General features: G+C 29.3%; 3 protein-coding genes across 3 annotated transcripts; 2 read left to right on the top strand and 1 right to left on the bottom strand.

Moving 5' to 3' along the window:
* Nucleotides 1–2,913: 2,913 nt before the first annotated feature.
* On the bottom strand, nt 2,914–6,576 carry LOC114185816 (acyl carrier protein 1, mitochondrial). Its single transcript, XM_028073743.1, has 2 exons — nt 6,289–6,576; nt 2,914–3,306 (listed from the first exon to the last, which is right to left on the bottom strand). The coding sequence occupies exons 1-2, from the start codon at nt 6,460–6,462 to the stop codon at nt 3,130–3,132; spliced, it is 351 nt and encodes a 116-aa protein (XP_027929544.1). The 5' UTR covers nt 6,463–6,576; the 3' UTR covers nt 2,914–3,129.
* A 1,753-nt stretch (nt 6,577–8,329) lies between these two features.
* LOC114183150 (probable purine permease 11) lies at nt 8,330–10,921 on the top strand. Its single transcript, XM_028070057.1, has 2 exons — nt 8,330–8,666; nt 9,577–10,921. The coding sequence occupies exons 1-2, from the start codon at nt 8,660–8,662 to the stop codon at nt 10,656–10,658; spliced, it is 1,089 nt and encodes a 362-aa protein (XP_027925858.1). The 5' UTR covers nt 8,330–8,659; the 3' UTR covers nt 10,659–10,921.
* Nucleotides 10,922–15,063: 4,142 nt separating this feature from the next.
* LOC114183252 (signal recognition particle 19 kDa protein-like) lies at nt 15,064–19,007 on the top strand. Its single transcript, XM_028070190.1, has 4 exons — nt 15,064–15,292; nt 16,759–16,942; nt 17,016–17,115; nt 18,574–19,007. Exons 2-4 carry the CDS (start codon nt 16,763–16,765, stop codon nt 18,705–18,707), a joined length of 414 nt encoding a protein of 137 aa, XP_027925991.1. The 5' UTR covers nt 15,064–15,292; nt 16,759–16,762; the 3' UTR covers nt 18,708–19,007.
* The last annotated feature ends 328 nt before the right edge of the window (nt 19,008–19,335 follow it).

Genomic DNA, 19,335 nt, shown 5'->3' on the forward strand with positions numbered 1-19,335 from the left:
CTCCTAATATTTTATTCTTTCTCTCACCCCTCAAACCCTATGAGTGGCAATGTGGGTTTGGCCTGATGTGCCGGCCCGCAAAAAAAGAAAAGAAAAAGAGGAACGGGTTGAGATATTGAGTCCATTGGCCCAAATAACCCGTAGTCCGCACGGGTTGGCCCGCGGTCCGCGTGAAAAAAAAAATACACTTTTGTATATTAGTTACTTTCTTTTTGAACTTCTACATGAATATTACAAATTCTTGTACGAGTGAAAAATATAAATTTTATGTATTTTTGAATATGTTAAATTTCTTATATGGGTTATTTGGACTTTGTTTGAAATTTATGAATATTATGTGTTATATTTTTATTTGAATTTATGATTAAAATATATTTTTAAATATTTAACTTTTTTTGTAAATACTCGTGGGTACCCGCAGATATTAAAAAAACATGTGGATACTTGTATAATAGATACTCACACAAATATAGAAACGAGTACGAAGCAAATATTTATCCAACAGATAGGATACGGAGAAGCTACTCCCCGTACCCTACTTGTCTCGTTAACATTTCTAATGTAAAAATTATCAAAAACAACAATTTAATCTTCTTTCATAATAACAACAAAATATATCAAAAAAATACCATTTTATTATCCTAATAATTCTTATACATAATAGAAAAATAAAAGATAATATATATATATATATATATATATATATATATATATATATATATATATATATATATATATATATATATATATAAACAAAACACCATGGACATTCTCCCACCAAGATTAAAGAAAAACATTTGAAAATCATGAATCAAATAAACCATTATATGTACAACCCTAATTTCTTATTAGACCCCCTCAAAGCATTTATAGAAAATCCTAAAAAGAATAATTTAGATGGTTCAATAATATTCCAAATATCATTTTCATATCATATCTTTTAGTGTTATGGTTAATAAAGTTTTTTTGTTGTAGTATTAGCTCTCGGTGCTTCTGCATTCTTGTGAAGTTGATTCAAACCTATTTTTAAAATTTAACCTAGTTTATAGAAGATGATGAGGTTGTTCTAAATTACTCTTCACAAGAAGCTATTATGGCATTGCAAATAGTTAATGGTATAAAGTTTTAACATACCATGTTACAAAGTAACATTTTTTTTTTATATTCTTTTTAATCTAATTACACTACTTTATTTTATTTTATTTTTAAATTATGTTAGGATATTAACGATATTTTAATTTGTTTAAACTGATTGAATATTCTCTCTTTTTTCAACATCACTCATGATTGAACGCGTTTATTTTCGGCCAAGAAATTGTAGGAGCAATAAGTGTTTTGACCAACGTGCATGCATCAGTTCATTCATGCTTCAATAAAATGCACTTCAGCTTCTTCTTTTCTTTTCTTTTTTTTTCTATTTTTCTGGCTTTGGTCGGCAATAATTGTGGTTGGTATGATTTTTAAATTATAAATAACCTGTTTAAAAAAAGAAAAAAACACACCATAAACATTCGAGTTCATGAATAAAAAACTATAATACATAATTTGTGTTTCGATTGAAAATTTCTACATACATAAGATCACAATATGTTTCACGACTTATCTTATTTCTAAACACAAATAAAAATAATAAAAATATATTACCGTGCAGGAAAAGAGTTGCATTCTAAAAAGTGGGAATAAAAAATAAATATACCAATTTTAGTAGGTTTATTTTCATTTATGAAAAACGTAATCGGAAAAGTAATGAGAAACTAATATGTTAGTATGTTAAAATAGAGTTTGTGTTAATATTCGTAGCTTAAAACTAGTAAGCTAACTTATTAAATCATTATTACTTTAAAAAAAAAAAAAAACTTTCATGTGTTTGTAATTTTTTGAATTGTTTATATAGATGAATTATTTCAGTTGTAATTTTTAGTTTCAGTTATTATATTTTTTTCAAGATATTTTCTGTTATTAATCTTATATTTTTAAAAAAATATAATTAAGTAAAAATAGTATCCTAAGCGGATGTATACATTTTTTGGTGATGCTATTTAACGTATTAATGAGAATAACAGAAAAAATAATCTACTATTATTATTTTTGAATTTTTATTTAATAATAAAATAAATATTACAATATTTAAAATAAAGGTTAAATATATTTTTTATTTTGTATACGTATATTTGACTTCACAAATTCGTGAATTTAGTCGTTATATAAATTTAACGGTTAAATAAACTAAATTCACTCCTTTTTAAACAGAGGACAAATTAACTTAAAAGTTCTAAAAGATCACTGATTTCAATTTTAGTGAATGTTGACCAAGCACAAAAATATTTAACCTTAAAATAAAATATATAACATAAAAAAAAGAAATGGAAAGAAATAAGTCAAATATTAAACTTACATTATATAGAAAAACAACAAGAAAAATTAATAAATATTTTTAAAAGATAAAAAGGAATAAATATAAGAAAATATATGTTACCTTTTCTTGAAAATATGATTTCAAATAGCATCTAAAATTTTGTTAGAAGCAAATAAAAATCTTATTTAGTGCTGAATAAAGTAAACAAACTTTTACATAGTAAAATATATATATATATATATATATATATATATATATATATATATATATATATATATATATATATATATATATATATATATAAACTTAAAGTCGCAATACATCCATTACTTTTCGGTTTGAGCTGATAAGACAATAAAATTCAAAATGTTAATGATTTTAATATTTTTTTTATACCACATCAAACCATCCATCATAATAAAAAATTAATTAATTTAAATTTTATTCACAAGAAATTATATCTTTAAACTAACAATAAAATCTGTATATCAATAAACTAAAACATTCACGGTAAGACAAAAAGATAGACAGATGAAAAAGTAAAACTAAGATGAATATCTGAGTGAATAATATCAGAGATTTAGCATGGCTGAAAAAAGCTTACAGTAGAAAAGCAGTAGCAATTTTGATCTGTGAACAATTCCCATTATTGTAAACAAGCAGTTCCTTGACTCCAATTGAAAAGAGAAAAGGAAAAGATGAGAAACACGAGGGGAAGGTTCAAGGGTTCAACAAGAAGAGAAATAGGACAAAAAAAAGAAGAGACATATTAGTTAACTAGCCATGGGATGGTTAGCAATATACTCAATAGCAAGATTACAGGAATCAATTTTATCAGCTTCCTTGTCTGGGATCTCTAACTTGAACTCCTCTTCAAGAGCCATTACAATTTCCACATTGTCCAAGCTATCCAAACCCAGATCCTTCTGAAAATGGACATCTGGATTTACCTGACCACCAGTACAAACCAGTAAACACAGCAACATGCATGGCATTAGCAATAGCAAAACGGAACAACACTCGGTGCAATCAAATTAAAGAATCCATTGCAGTGAATCAAAAGTGTATTACACAGTTCATATTTTGTTACACCTCTCTCTTATCTCCCACCAAGTGGGGTTTCAGGAAAGCTTGATTTGATTGATCCTCTTTAAATCAAGAATAGATGCACGATTACTTTTTCAGTTCACACATTTCCTCATTTCCAAGACCCTAAGCCCTCTCTCAACCAATAAAGAGAGAGATGAAGAAAATCAACGAAAATTTCAAAAACAAACTTGCCACAATGCCCCCAGCAACCTCCTCACTGTGCTTACAGGATACAATTTGAAGTCCAGAGTTTAGACTCAAGTGGGAAGAAGGACAAGACGAAGGCCATCCTGAACCCGATAAGGAAATTATCTTGAATTTAGAAAAGGATTATTCAAGAAAATGGTATTTTATGGACCAGGATGTTTGGGAAATGAATTATAATTGGGTCAAATATATTTTTAGTGCCTAAACTTGGACGCGAAATTAGAATTCGTCCTTATCTCAAACTTTGATACAATTTGGTCCTCAAACTTAAAAAGTAAATAGATACAATCCTATTAATCCAACTGTGTTAAATATGTTCTATATGTCAAATGGTGTTTGAGGTTGACATTTGAACTGTTCAGACCATTTGACACGTTTAAGTTCAAATGATAGCCTGGAACGCCATTTAACACCTTAAAGATATTTAGCACAATTGAATTAAAATGATTATATCTATTCATTTTTAAAATATAAGAATCTAAATATATCAAAGTTTTAGACAAGGATGAATTCCAATTTCACATCCAAATTTAGGGACTAAAAAACATATTTAACCCATTATAATTCCATAATTTGCTTTGTCTATCAGAACTTATATTTTTAACTCTATTAAGGGAGAGAAAGTTACCTAGAATTCAGCTAAAAACGAGCCAGGATAAAAGATGAAAAACAGAAAAAAGTGCATCAAATCAAGGGGACAGTCTTCCAAATTCCAGTCTGTCACTCCTTGGCACATCAAACTCAAAATGGCTTCATAAAAATGAAAGCCTTTTTCATTTTATTTTCACCTTTTGCCCGGGAATATGTGCTATGTAAAAATAAAAAATGGGGAACTCTAAAAATCTTACCTTGTGTTTGAAAAGGGAAACTCACAATTTCTAAGACATTCAAATACATCGAATTTAAATTGATCTTATTTTAAATTGTTTCATTTTTCAAATGTTTTGCTTGGATAAGGCAATTCAAATTTAGATTAAATAATTTTCTTATTTGGATAAAGTGTTTCAATTTAGCAAGGTCAGACTCATGCAAGGTTGGGCCGAGCCAACCTGGGTTAGAGTCAAGCCAAGTAGACCCAAGCCTCGATTGAGTTGATTCGGTCTAGGCTCAGTTTGAGCCAAGTATGTCGAGCCCTAGGTCCAACAGCATTGGCCTTGGATCAGATTGATCAATGTGATTTGGGCCCAGTTCTAGCTAAGTTAGCCCACTCCCAGATCAAGTCAATTTCATGTCAAGTCAAGCTGAATGTACTCAAGCCTAGTTAACCCAGATTACAAGGACCAAAATATGAATTTGAGAATTTGAGAATAAGAAGAATTTCAAATTCTTATTGATTTGGTGGAATTTGAAATTCTTTAATTTTAAGTAATCCAATTATTCTAATGAAATTCTAGAATTTCAATTTCTTTCAAAATTCCTTATCAAACAACATATTTTGTCATAAAGCATTTCAAATTCTCTAAAAAAATGAATTACCCTCTTAAAATGACTTATCTAAACCCACTATTAGTGAAATTGTCAAAATATTGTTATCATAAGTTATGCTTCATTAAATGAATCTTGTTATCTAAATCAATATTTTGATAAAAAAGTAACACAGAAGCCAAATATCTTACTAGGTAAGGCCTGACACACACCACATAGAGAACAATTCCCCCCAATCCAACCCTTCCCCCACTTCATACTGATATGAATCCTGCGGACCAGGCCACCCATTTAAGAAGATATTGACAGAAATCATAGTCAAATACAGTATAGAAGAAAATTTGAGTTACACCATGCCATAGTCCCATCTAGTTTTTTCTATAACATCAGTCTCAGTAGAACAATCAGCTGAAAACAATAACAGGCACTTCCCCAGAAGGTTATTGAGCTAAATTAATAAACTTTGGGAAGAACCTTTGGGGAATAGATTAGTAATTTGGGAGCTGCATTTTTCACACAACCATATGGTTACTGAACTAGATTTCCAGACTATGGTAAAATCCATTTGGCAAAATAAACGGATCACAATGCACAGTCTCACATAACACAACAAAGCAGAAAAACAAGTCAGATGGTTTCGTTAAATTTTCATATTTTGAGAAGACAGTTTGGCGTCAATAAACAGAATACAGATTTGGAATGTCCATTCCGCATTTTCACACTAACTAAGATTACAATTTACAATCACAACCCAGGTTAGTACTGACCTAAACTCGGGGAACATCAATAGGTTAAATCAGCGTAATAACAATTAAGAAATATAATTTTTCATTTTCGCACTAACAATGACAACAGAATGTAAACACCACCTGGATAGTTACTGATAAAAAAATGTCATATTTCAGGAAGATACAAGATCCTCATAGCTAAATCAACCCCCAAATGTTTAAAGGCAATTAAGAACCCAAACACCACCCAGATTCTAATTGAGCTAAATTTCCAAACTTTCGAAAACCCTTTTGCCCAAATCAATAAAAAAACAAAAGGCCAGCCACATTCATTCCCCATTTCTCAAACAATTGGACAACCCATTAGGTGAAATCAGCAGATCACGATTCAGAATACCCATTTCGAATTTTTCTTATTTGTCAATAGCGATGCAACAAAGGATGGAAGAAATGAAAGTATGGAAGGAAAAGGAAGAGCGAAACCTTGGAAGGATCGACTTTGGGGAAATCTTTGACGACGGCGAGGACTCTTTGGATGACCTCCTCTTTGGTGATATGATCGTCGCCGTGTGATGACATGGCACGCCATGGCTGAAGTTTTGGAACGGCCTGGAGTGGCACACGAATGTGGCGGAGTACGGCGGCCCTCACTGCCATTTCTCTCTCTCTCCTCCTTTCTTTTACAAACAAGTGAAGTGACTCTACCAAAAGCTTGTGTATTTTGGAGCAAATGTAAATAACTAAACCCTGCACCACCTCTTATCACTTCAAACCTATTTTACATAATATTACAACAAATCCAAAATCATAATTTTGGTCCTCTTTCTAATTATGGTGTTTTATATTTTATAAACTTCTTTCAATATAATTGCACTTCATAGTGCTTGTAAAAAGTTATACTTTATACTGTTACATATATAACAGTTGATTTTCTTACAAAACTTATTGTAAGATATATAAATAATATTATATATATATATATATAATTCAATTTATGTTATGAGATGGCCTTGACCAGTTCTGCAAAAGTTTTTATTTTCAATTTAAAATGCACCGAATTTTAAGTTTAATCTTTAAACTCATTTAAAAGAAAAATGGTTTTGGCTGCAGTTTAGTGATATGATGTAAGCAAAGGCTTTAAAATAGCATATAACATGTTATTAGATACAAATATCTACGTGATCACTAAATAATAGGTTATGTTGAAATTTTCAAAATTTATATACATCAAAACAACATAAAAAGTTATAGGTTTAAATTGCATTTAATTACAATTGAAAGACGGGTTAAAATACTGCAAGCAAATATTTCTTTATGCTTTGTTTGTTTCTGTAGTGGATTTGATGAATCGAAAAATAATAGATTCCAGGGAAAAGACAGACTATGTGGAGTTATTTGTATTAAGGGAAAAATAATTAAAAATTAAAATAAATAAAATGTTTTCAAAGTTTATAAATAATTTGATAAATGTGGTAAATAAGAAAATAATAGATTAAATATATTTATTGATATTAAATATATTCCATATTAATTTAATAATATATAATTAAATTAATTAATTAGATACTTTTTTAACATTAATTATTAAATATTAAATTAGTTTATTTTATAAGATATTAAAATTAAAATTATTTATTTATAATTATAATATTATTCATTTTAATTATTTATTATGTTATAAATATCATGTACATTTCTTGTGTGTACACATTTTTTAAATATACGTGATATTATATTAGTATGTGATGATAATGTAATGTTATTAAATTAATATATAAAATAAAATTATATTTATTAAAAATAAAGTGAAATATATCAGAAAAGATGAGAGAATAATTGTTGATAAATAGAAAAAAAAGTAGAGAGATAGACAATTTTAAAAAAAAGTTTGTAAAAATAACGATCAATTCTAAAAGATTTAATAAATAATTATATTTTAAAGAGTGAAAATTGGTATTTTGAAATATAGACAAAAAAGAGGATATCTCTATAATTTAATATAAAAAATTCAAAATGGAAAATTAAAATTGAGAGAAAAATTAAACCATGAAAATTTTATCGTTTTTCATAATTTAACATCTTTTTAACCCTCGATTTTAACACGGATTTCTCTCCATATTATCTTTCCAGACTCAGAAACAAACAGATCCTTAAGAAGGGATAATTTAGTATTATATCTCCTTTTCTATAACTAACTACTCATTTATAGAATATAATAAATATTATTAGTTATGGTTTTAAAATTATCAACTAACGTTCTGCGAATAACGTTAAAAGGAGTAATCCAATTCCATCTAATAATTCTATTTGTCAATATAGATATTTTCAATGTTTTATTTTAAATGCATCTTACTAAAATATTTCTTAAATGTCAAAAAGTCAATGTTAACTCCACAATTGTATATCAATCTGCTTCTTGTAAATATAATTTCATATTAAAAAACATCTATTCATTCTTAAAAATTATTTTCATCTTACTACATAAAGTAAACATTAATTCTCTAAGTAGATTAGAAGGTTTTATTTTTTAACCTCAACGAGGAAGATCTTAATCTGTGTGCCCCCAAAACAGTGTTTCTGGTTTGGTGATTCTGTTGTTATTTTCTCCAAACAGGTTTTAACGTGGTCTTCATAGCTTCTTCCACTGTAACGTGCGATTGAGAATTGCCATTCCCACACCTAAACCTTTGAATCTTATTCTATTCATTTTATGACTTTTATGACAACTTACTCTCTCATGTTCACTCATTCATCGTAAAAATGTTCCCTTCCACCCTCTTCTAATCGCTGAACCTTTCTCTCTCTTCACCTCTTCCCTCGTCGCCCCCAACCTTCTTCGCTGCTTCTCAACAACATGACGGGTACCTCTTTCTCCTTTTTCGATCAAAGTCTCATACTTGATAGAAGATAATATATGGGTTTTGCTTCAATCATGATTTTCTGTTATTGGTTTCATGTTTTTTCTTGATTGAGTCGTCATGGCCAATGGGTATGCAGTTCTTTTTCTTTTCTTTTTTTTCATTTTGTTGATGTCATGTGTAGCTCTGATTGGTCCCAAATTTGTTATCTTTTCCGGGTTTTATGTGTGATTGTGTATGTATGACTGAGAGTTGGTATCTGCAGTTTCGGTTGGCTTTTTGGTTTCTTTTATACGTTTATTAGGATACTTTTACATCACCATTGATGTTTTGACATCCAATTACTTCACAGGTTAGTATTAAGATTTCTTTTTGTTAAAAAAAAAAGTGGTGGAATGAACATAATTGGTTTAGTAGTTTTAGGGAAACTATCAAGGAGAAGATGAGAGTTTGTTTAGAATCCTTATCACTTGTCGTGGTGACTCAGGTTGCCGTTAAATTAATTAGTATAAAGTTCCAAATTAATTGTATAATATCACTTAGACTTTGATTTTTAATTGAGTTCAATGATGTTGTATATATAATCCATGTAGTTGATCTCAGTTAGTGAAATAAGGTTGGTGGTTGACAATTTCAATTTCAATATCATGGAAATCTATTGTGGATTAAGTTTGGAGTTAGTTTTCTATGTATGAAAGATTTGATTTGCTTTGTCTTTATCAGCATATATGCTATAAAATCATTCTTCCATGTGGATGAACATTGATATACCCATATTCAACTATTAACATGGGTGCAGAGAGCTATACTTGTGTATTGAGTTTAAATGGGATTGTCTTTTTCATTTGATGTTCTTGAGGTTCTGTAAAAGTACTTAATGAAAACCTAACTTTAATGTTGCATCAAATTACAGACAATGAAGAACCGATGATTGCACGTGGAACAATGTCTGAATTAGCATTTAATAAGTATAAGCGATGTCAATGGTGGTTTCTGGTGGCACTCAGCATAGGCTTTCTTATCATAGGTCAATCTGCTGCTGTTATCCTTGGAAGATTTTATTATGATCAAGGTGGAAATAGTAAATGGATGGCTACTCTGGTTCAAACTGTTGCCTTCCCACTCTTGTTCATTCCATTATGTACAATTCGTTCACCTGAAGAGGCTTCAACTTCTGTTGCACCTTCCATCAAATTTATAGTGTTGATATATTTTGTTCTAGGAGTCTTAATTGCTGCCGACAATATGATGTACTCCACTGGATTGTTGTACCTCTCGGCTTCTACATACTCGCTGATTTGTGCATCACAATTAGCCTTTAATGCAGTTTTCTCATATTTTATCAATGCTCAAAAGTTCACAGCTTTGATTATAAACTCCACAGTGATTCTCACTTTCTCTGCTTCACTCCTTGCTATTAACGAAGACTCACACGAACCATCAGGTCTTTCCAAGGGAAAGTACCTTATTGGTTTCCTATGTACCCTTGGAGCTTCTGCAGGGTACTCTCTTTTGCTTTCCCTCATGCAACTGACATTTGAGAAGGTTCTGAAGAAGGAAACTTTTTCTGTTGTTTTGGAAATGCAAATCTACACTTCTCTTGTAGCCACTAGTGCTGCTGTGATAGGCCTATTTGCAAGTGGTGAATGGCGTACTATGCATGGAGAAATGGAGGGTTTTGGGAAAGGACAGGTTGCTTATGTAATGACTTTGGTTTGGACTGCAATAGCATGGCAGGTATGTTCTGTTGGTGTTGTTGGCTTGATCTTCCTAGTATCTTCTCTCTACTCCAATGTTATCAGCACTGTCTCTTTAGCTGTTACTCCTATTGCTGCTGTTATAGTTTTTCATGATAAGATGAATGGGGTGAAGATAATTTCTATGCTTTTGGCTCTCTGGGGTTTTGCCTCTTACATCTATCAGAACTATCTTGATGATGCAAAGGCAAGACGTGCACAAGCTGTGCCTAAGCCTCAGAATGATTCTGCTTGTTGAGATCATTGAATTTGGCCATATCTTTGCTTTAGTACCTTTTTTTTTTCTCTTTTTATGCTTTGATTCCTTCAGTATAGCGTTTAGTAGCTTAGGTTTTATTTCTACTCATTCTCACTGAAAGAGTGAGATGGTACAGTTAAGGAGGTTTATTGGTTATTCTATAGATTATAGATTATTGTTCTTTTGATGGCTTTGTGAACTGTGATAAGTTGAAAATATCCCCTGTAGAAGTTGAAAATAATTATTGGTTATTTCAAATTGGATATAAGTTTTCTTTGCTTTTTTCTAATTATTGTCCAACTTCTTAATCTGTCATATCCAATTAATTGCTAAATACTTGAGTTCTACAAGGTTCTCTTTATGAATCAAATCTCTTTGTGATGATATAATCAACATACTGATAGATGATAATAGTCTATCTTGATTTCAATACTATGTTACTATTTTGAAAGTTTTTAATAAATTTTTTTCCTACAAATAGAACAATCTAGCTTCTTCTTCTTCTTTTTTCTGCCCTTGTCAACTTCATTTTAAATGATTCAAATTTATCCAAAATTAGTTTCTTTTCTTTTCTTTTCTTTTTTTGGTTTGTCTTCTGGAATACATGACGTTAAGAAGGCAGTAAATAATGCTTTTATGAAAGTTGCTATGGTATATGCAAGGTTCGGATTACGTGGTAAAATAATTAAGCATTTGTAAAATGTAATTTACACGAAATAAATATTTGTTAACAGAAAATAGTTCTTAATCCTAATATAATTTCTTTGAAAAAAATATTCTTAGATATAAAATATAGTATATTTAAGTATGTATTTAAAAATTTGTGTACGCATATCAAATGAATCCATCTAACTAAAATATAGTATATTTAAGTATGTATTCAATGAATCCATCCAACTGGCTGGAAGTGGTGTGAGACGATACGCGATAGTCAAATTCATTAAATATTATTCATCGAACAATTTAACTCTATCATAAATTATTATGAGAAACCTAAAATTATATATCATTTATAAAATTAATAAATTATATACTTGATAATAACAAATAATATAATTTATTAATTAATATTAATTTATAATAATAATAAATAGAGAATAATAATTTTATATAAATACAACTTACTATTCATATATTTTATGCTTCTCGGTATCAAAGGCTACGACAAAGATATTATTTCCACTAGCCCGTTTAAGCAATTCTAAAGGCCCTTAATAGGGAAATCTATATATAATGGACTATGTAATCCAAAATGTATTTTTAAATTGTGAAATATACAATATATTCTAAATTATACAATTTAAAATATATTTGTTATCTTGAATTGTATAATCTAAAATGTATTTTCAGATTATGTAATTATATAATATGAAATATTTTCTTGTACAATCTAAAACTATTTTTTATCTTAAACTGTATTATAAATCACACAAATTGAAATATATTTTTTACTTTTCTGTTTCTGAAATTAAGAATAATTTATACTTTTCCTACACCCATAGGGAGGTGGTAAAAGAAATATTTTCTTATCCGCGAATGAGCCCATGAAGATGCAATTGCATGAGGTTATATTTATTATGAATCAGGATGAATGTGTTGTCGAAATCCAAAAAGAGAAAAGCAAGGTCCAATCTTCAATGCACATTTGTGGTCTTAGTTGCCGGATTCGGGTCTTTCTTCCTACACCTCCAAGCATTTCTTCTGCACATCCAAAAAATCTTTAAATTCTCAAAATGCCCTTTGACCATTTAAAGAAACGCATGGACATCACACCCCCAAAAATACTTCCGGATGTCGACTTCCGGAAGTCAAAATATATGACTTCCGGAAGTCAAAAATCATCATCGGAAGTTGACTTCCGAAAATCAAAAATTATCATCGAAAGTCAAAAATCATCACCAGAAGTCAACTTCCGGAAGTCAAAAATCATCACCGGAAGTCGACTTCCGGAAATCAAAAATCATCACCGGAAATCGACTCCCGGAAGTCAAAAAACATTACGGAAGTCGACTTCTGTATATAAAAAAAAATATATTTTTTATTTAATTTATTTTTTTAAAATACGTATACAAAATTATAAAACATTTAAATTTAAAAAAGATTACTTAAAAAAATAAAAAAATAATAAATAATAAAATTACTAAATAAAAAATTGAAAAACAAAATTGAAAAATAATTTAAATTCAAATAATAAAACTTTAAATAATTTAAAAATGAAAAATATATATATATATATATATATAAAAACCGGAAGTCCGACTTCCGTATATATATACAAACGGAAGTCGACTTCCGGTATTAAAAATTATAAAATATATATATTTTATAAAGTTTTATTATTTTAATTTAAATTATTTTTGAATTTTATTTTTACTTTTACTTATTTTATTAATATTATTATAATTATTTTATTTATATATTTCATGTATATTATTTTATATTTTATTTGAATTTTTTAATTTTGCTTAAAATTTAAATATTTAATTTTAATCAAATTTTTAAAATTTTTTCAATTATATATTTTTTTATATTTTTAAATTTAAATTTATTTTTATATAATTTATTAAAAATTTAATAAAAATAAAAAAGAATTAAAAAAATTATATTTGAAATAACATATATAAATAATCAAATTTAAAATAAATTATATATCACTAGGATTCGATTTTCAAGAATATTCCTATTTTTTTATTTTAAATTTGATTATTTATATATTATTTATATATGTTATTTTAAATATCATTTTTTTAATTCTTTTGTATTTTTATTACATTTTTAATAAATTATATAAAAATAAATTTAAATTTAAAAATATAAAAAAATATACAATTAAAAAAATTAAAATTTGATTAAAATTAAATATTTATATTTTAGAAAAAATTAAATAATTCAAATAAAATATAAAATAATATACATGAAATATATAAATAAAATAATTATAATAATATCAATAAAATATGTAAAAGTAAAAATAAAATTAAAAAATAATTTAAATTAAAATAATAAAACTTTATAAAATATATATGTTTTATAATTTTTAATATCGGAAGTCGACTTCCGATTGTATATATATATACGGAAGTCCGACTTCCGGTTTATATATATATATATGTATATTTTTTTTTCTCATTTTTAAATTATTTAAAGTTTTATTAGTTGAATTTAAATTATTTTTTAATTTTGTTTTTCAATTTTTTATTTAGTATTTTTATTATTATTTTTTATTATTTTTTAAAGTAATCTTTTCTAAATTTAAATGTTTTATAATTTTATATACGTATTTTAAAAAATTAAATAAAATAAAATATATAATTTTTTTATATACGGAAGTCGACTTCCGTAATATACTTTGACTTCCGGAAGTCGACTTCCGGTGATGATTTTTGACTTTCAGAAGTCGTCTTCCGGTGATGATTTTTGACTTCCAGAAGTCGACTTCCGGTGATGATTTTTGATTTTCGGAAGTTGACTTCCGGTGATATATTTTGACTTTCGAAAGTCATATATTTTGACTTCCGAAAGTCTACATAATTTTGGGGGTGTGGTGTCTGCGGAGTTTGTTAAATGGTCAAAGGTCTTATAGGAATTTAAAGAAAGTTTGGAAGTGTAGAAGAAATTTTGGAGGTGCAGGAAGAAAGACCCCATTTGTGGTCCAATCTTCAATGCACTTTTTTTTTTGGCTTTGTAGTCACTCGATCTTGGTTTTTTTTTTTGGGCTTGGCTTTAATTAGAGATTGTATTTTGTGGCATTCCTTAAGCGTTGATATTTTATGCTACTCGATTGTGGTTCTTCTCATGCATTGCACATGTTAGAAATTATATATCGAATATTTAAATATATTTTTTGTTCTCATTTTTATAGTATTTGTTGTTAATGGTTTTTATTTTTATCAAATGTTTAAAATGGTCATCATTTTTGTAGTGTTTGTTGCGGATGGTCCTCAATTTTATCAAATGGTCCTCATTTTCGCAATTCGTGTTTAATTTAGTTCTTTTTTTTAATACACCCTAGTACAATGTAATACAAACAGTATCACCTGTACAATGTTCCGTTACTGATTTAAACGGTGTCACAAAAAAGAACTAAATTAAACACAAATTACGAAAATGAGGACCATTTGACAAAAATGAGGATCATCCGCAACAAACACTATGAAAATGAAGATCATTATAAACATTTGGTAAGAATGAAGATCATCTGCAACAAACACTACTGAAATGAAGATGAAAAAGATATTTAAACCTATATTGAATTATAACATGGACAAAATTAATATCTCTTATTTTAAATTATATTTATCATTATTATTTAAATTTTAATATCTATTTTTTAAATTTTTAATTAGCTTTCAATTATTTAAGAAAAGCAAAATTCATTAATCTCAAAATTAATTACCAAAAGAAACAGAATTTATTTCTATTTCAAAAATAACCGCGTTGCACAATTCTAGTTTGTAATTAAATAACATAGAATTGAAATTAATTTAATTTCCTTCGTCAGTTTCTTGATCACACAAAAATCCCTAACTTCCCTCTGATTCATCTCCATCTTTCGCTTCTGATCTTCGGCGTCAGTAGTCCTCCGCAACCGTGCTATTCGCGTAGCTCCTACTCCGCATCGGTGCTCATCGCAGGTAAGTTGTGTCTGAATCACTGTTATTTTACTTTCCCATAAAGATTGATGCTTTCCTCGAGAATCCATTACTTCCTTCTTTATCTCGTTCGAGTTTTGACAGTTTGTTTTTACTCTTCACTTCCCCTTAATATCACTAGTTTCCCTATCCTCTGTATCAAATATATTTAGCTCTGTATTAATTATATTTAAGGAGAAATAATTACCTCTCTTATGTATATGACTGTGAGTTTAACTGTAGTGATATTCCATTATGTTTCGGAAATATTGAATTAGGTGATGCTGAGTTTTTTATATGTCATCTAAAAATGGTTTTAATTTGAACATAACCTGCCAATGTGAAAGTTCTATATTGTAGGGATTGTAATGTTGTAAAAAATCACATTACGTTTCTCTTAATGTAAAAGAAGTGGTTCTGTAGTTGCTCATATCACACTAGGCCCATTTATGTGCATTCTCTATTCAAGGAGAAAGAATGTCAATCTGGCAGCAGGGGAATGAGAATTTTGTTATTAGAGTGAATATAGGGAAAGAGGTGGAGAGAGTAGGAAGACATTATTTGACTGGAGAGAGAGGAGGGAAACCTTTGATATAGTTCTAACACTAGAGGAATTGTGCTCTTAGGTACTTAATGACAATTGTATATTACACTCCAATATACTATCACTAGTTTTTATTAAGAAGAAGTGACATTAAACAATGGTGGAGGTACACCCAGCACACAAGTTCGTGCAGTGGTGGTATTGAAATCATGTTTTCTTATTCAATCAGATGATGCTAACTGATAACTAGAAAGTGTGGTTTTATAAAAATGGTAGAAATAAATGTGTGCTTAATTTTGATCAAATGAATGTATCTATTCTCCTTGGTGGTCGTCTTGTGTGACAAGTGGAGTTGCTGGAGTAAGGGCAATCTATTGATGGGAAGTCTTTCTTTCATTTAGACCATATTGCAGACCCTTCTTTTAAGAACCAAGACAACTGAATGTGGTTGTTTTGGGGCTGTTGGGGAAACAGGGCTACCATTACTATTCATAATGGCTTTGGTTGTTATGGGTATTTTTACTGTAATTGGGACATTCTACAGTTTATTGGTAGTTAAAATTATCCTTTGAAATTAAATATTGAAAAGTTATGCATTCAGATCAAGGAATTATCTATCCTCTTTGATATGATAGGAGAAAAATTAGCATTAAAAATGGCAAAAGAAAAACTAAGAAAAATATGAATATTTAAAAATGATAAAAAATATTTTCAATTTTTATACGGGTTAGTGAGTCAATCCATTTTATTAGCTCACCATAAAGTGAGCCGAGTTGGATTCACTCATTTTTAACCTAACCTGTGGGGAGCCAACCCGAATCACCCCTAACATTTTGTCTTCCTTCTTATCATTTGGTTGAGTGCCATAGCATTAAGCAAACAGCAAAATTTTCAGTGTTCAGTGTTAGATTTGGCGATTTTGCAGACAAATGGATGCTACCCAGTTGCCCAACATAAAAAAATGGATTGTGATGTATCCTGTTTACATCAATTCCAAAAAAACAATGGCAGAAGGAAGACGCATCGCAGTCGCCAAAGCTTGCGAAAACCCTACTTGTGCTGAAATCGGTGATTGTTGTAGCTACCTCAAGCTTCCTTTTGCAATTGAGGTTTGTTAACTTTGGATATTTTACAATCTCTATTTAACCTCAGCGAAATTTAGTAATATATGGAAAATTGCAGATCGACAAGGCGTACCCTCGCGATTTCATGCAAAGAGGGCGCGTGAGGGTGTTGCTAAAGAAGGAGGATGAGACACTTATTAATCCCTCTATCTTGTCACGTAAGATTTATTTTTTCAACCCATATGAATTTCTGTCAGTATGTTGCTTTGAATCAGATCTGGCTATGGTGGTATCCGGGTAGTGCAGTTATACTTGGAATTAATATTTTCAAAACTCATACTTTGGTAGTCGTTGGCATAGAAGAATTGTTTATGACAGACATCCAAGTCATGTTGATCATTTGCATTACATCTATTTCTATGTTTCAACTAACTATGTTGAGAATAAAAAAATCACATCTAGGATGTAAAGGTTATTACTGTTAGCTTCAGAAAATCATTTTAAATCACATTGTAAAATGTAAGACTATATATGTTAGCGGATTCATTTTGAACAAATTGTTTCTCAATTTCAAATTGTCTATTAGTTTTCCAATGACCTTATGTTCCAAATAGTAGGTTACTGAAAATACCGAATGGAAGGCACAATTCTTGAAGAACTTGAACCTATCTCACTTAGGTTCTTGTACTCCAAGCCAAAAATGAGAGAAATGGAGAGAAAAGTGAAAATTTTGTTTTCTTTTTTCTGCAGAATGAAAAGTTGTACTAGAAGTCACGAATGTAAGCTACACATTTCCTAACTCTCCTAAACCAACTAATCAATTATAGTTAACTGTTCCACTTCCTACAACTACCAATGAGCAAATAGATTGTTTATTGTAAAAGGCCATGAATGATGTGTTGTATGTGATGACTAATTCAGAATTGAACAAGAAGGATTTAAGAAAAAATTTCTATAACATTGATGGTCTTGCTTTTTTTTATGAATGGACTGTGGAGGAGAATGGAGCAAATTCAGATTCGGATGCTTCAAATGTAGACATCTTAGCTAAAGTTGGAGAACATGTTAGTGGTGCTTCACCTATGGGCGATTTGGAGGTTCCTTCAATTACTTATAATGATGTAGGAGGTGGAGATGACATTAATGAATATGAAGATTATGAGCACGAGGATGACTATTTTGATTTTAATATGAATGATTTCCTTGGATAGTTTCTTTGCCTTAAATAACTGAATTTTTTAGTTATTATAAGTAATTTTACCACATGTGATTCTGCTTATAGTTGTGCTATGTATGGAACCTTAATATTTATGATTAATTTTCATATGCTCAATACTGGTCGAGCTACAATCTTTTGTCCACCATCGGATACTCCTACTACTATTACTATCCTTTCGTAATATCTGTTAACTGCTATTACAACTATTACTGCTTCATTTCTGGTTTTACTGTTTTTGGATGATGTTAATGAATAACGATGATATTTTTTGTAATGCATGTTTGGAAACGGTTACTCCTTTGAATGTCTCTGACATTACAAATGCCATTTCGTTGTTATTTTTTTGGTTGTAATCATCATGTGTCAAATTGATGAGAAAATTATCCTCTTGTAATTGGATAAAAACTATGACTATCAAAAATGTAATGTTTTCATTTTGGGCGTGCTTGTTTTGCAGGAAAGCAACTGATGTTACGGGTTGCAGAGATGGTGCCTAGGCATCATGGAAGAACCAAGAAGCAAGAGACTGCATCAACGTCAACTACTGGACCTTCCCACAAATCTGGAAAGGGTGGCAAAAGGAGGAGATAATTTATGTTTCAAACGTTGTTGTACATGTTTGAGTGTTTTGTCTGATGTACTTTCTATGATATGACCAAATTAAAAAATTTCCAACTGTAACATCTGTCTCTAAACTTTAGCACAATTTAGGCATTCCTACACTTGGGTCTCTATTTTGCTTATTGGACAATTTTTTTTTTCATAGCCTTCATTTGGGAGGGATGGGAGACCTTGAAGTTGCTAAGGGGTTACTTCAACAATAAAATTTTTGATGTGATTTATTTGAATACTTATTCTATTTGATATTAAACAGGACAAGACCATTCGTATTTTGTATGCTTCTCGGTATCAAAGGCTACAACAAAGGTATTATTATTTCCACTAGCCCATTTAAGCAATTTTCAAGGCACTTTATAGGAAAAAAATATAGTAAAAACTTAAGCCATTCTTCTTCCTGCGCCCCTAATAACTTTTAGTAAATAGTATTTACAAGCACCTACAGGTAAGTTTTGTAAAGTGTAAAATCTTGGCATGTTAAAAAAAATGAAAAAACATTTTTTTTTTCTAACTAAAACTGCATATAGGAGGAGTGGTGGGTGTGAATGAAAAAAACTTGGGTTTGTTCAAAGAGTCATCACAATTTTTTATAATTACTTTT

Source organism: Vigna unguiculata, chromosome 5, assembly GCF_004118075.2.
Source record: "Vigna unguiculata cultivar IT97K-499-35 chromosome 5, ASM411807v1, whole genome shotgun sequence".
Classification (NCBI taxonomy): domain Eukaryota; kingdom Viridiplantae; phylum Streptophyta; class Magnoliopsida; order Fabales; family Fabaceae; genus Vigna; species Vigna unguiculata.

What these genes read in the sequence shown, in the direction of transcription:
- LOC114185816 (XM_028073743.1), bottom strand. Translation starts at nt 6,462, where the DNA reads ATGGCAGTGAGGGCCGCCGTACTCCGCCACATTCGTGTGCCACTCCAG. An exon ending in CCAAAGTCGATCCTTCCAAG is followed by an intron (nt 3,307 to 6,288) that starts GTTTCGCTCTTC and finishes ACTGGTGGTCAG; the next exon opens with GTAAATCCAGATGTCCATTT.
- LOC114183252 (XM_028070190.1), top strand. Translation starts at nt 16,763, where the DNA reads ATGGATGCTACCCAGTTGCCCAACATAAAAAAATGGATTGTGATGTAT. An exon ending in AGCTTCCTTTTGCAATTGAG is followed by an intron (nt 16,943 to 17,015) that starts GTTTGTTAACTT and finishes GGAAAATTGCAG; the next exon opens with ATCGACAAGGCGTACCCTCG. An exon ending in TAATCCCTCTATCTTGTCAC is followed by an intron (nt 17,116 to 18,573) that starts GTAAGATTTATT and finishes CTTGTTTTGCAG; the next exon opens with GAAAGCAACTGATGTTACGG.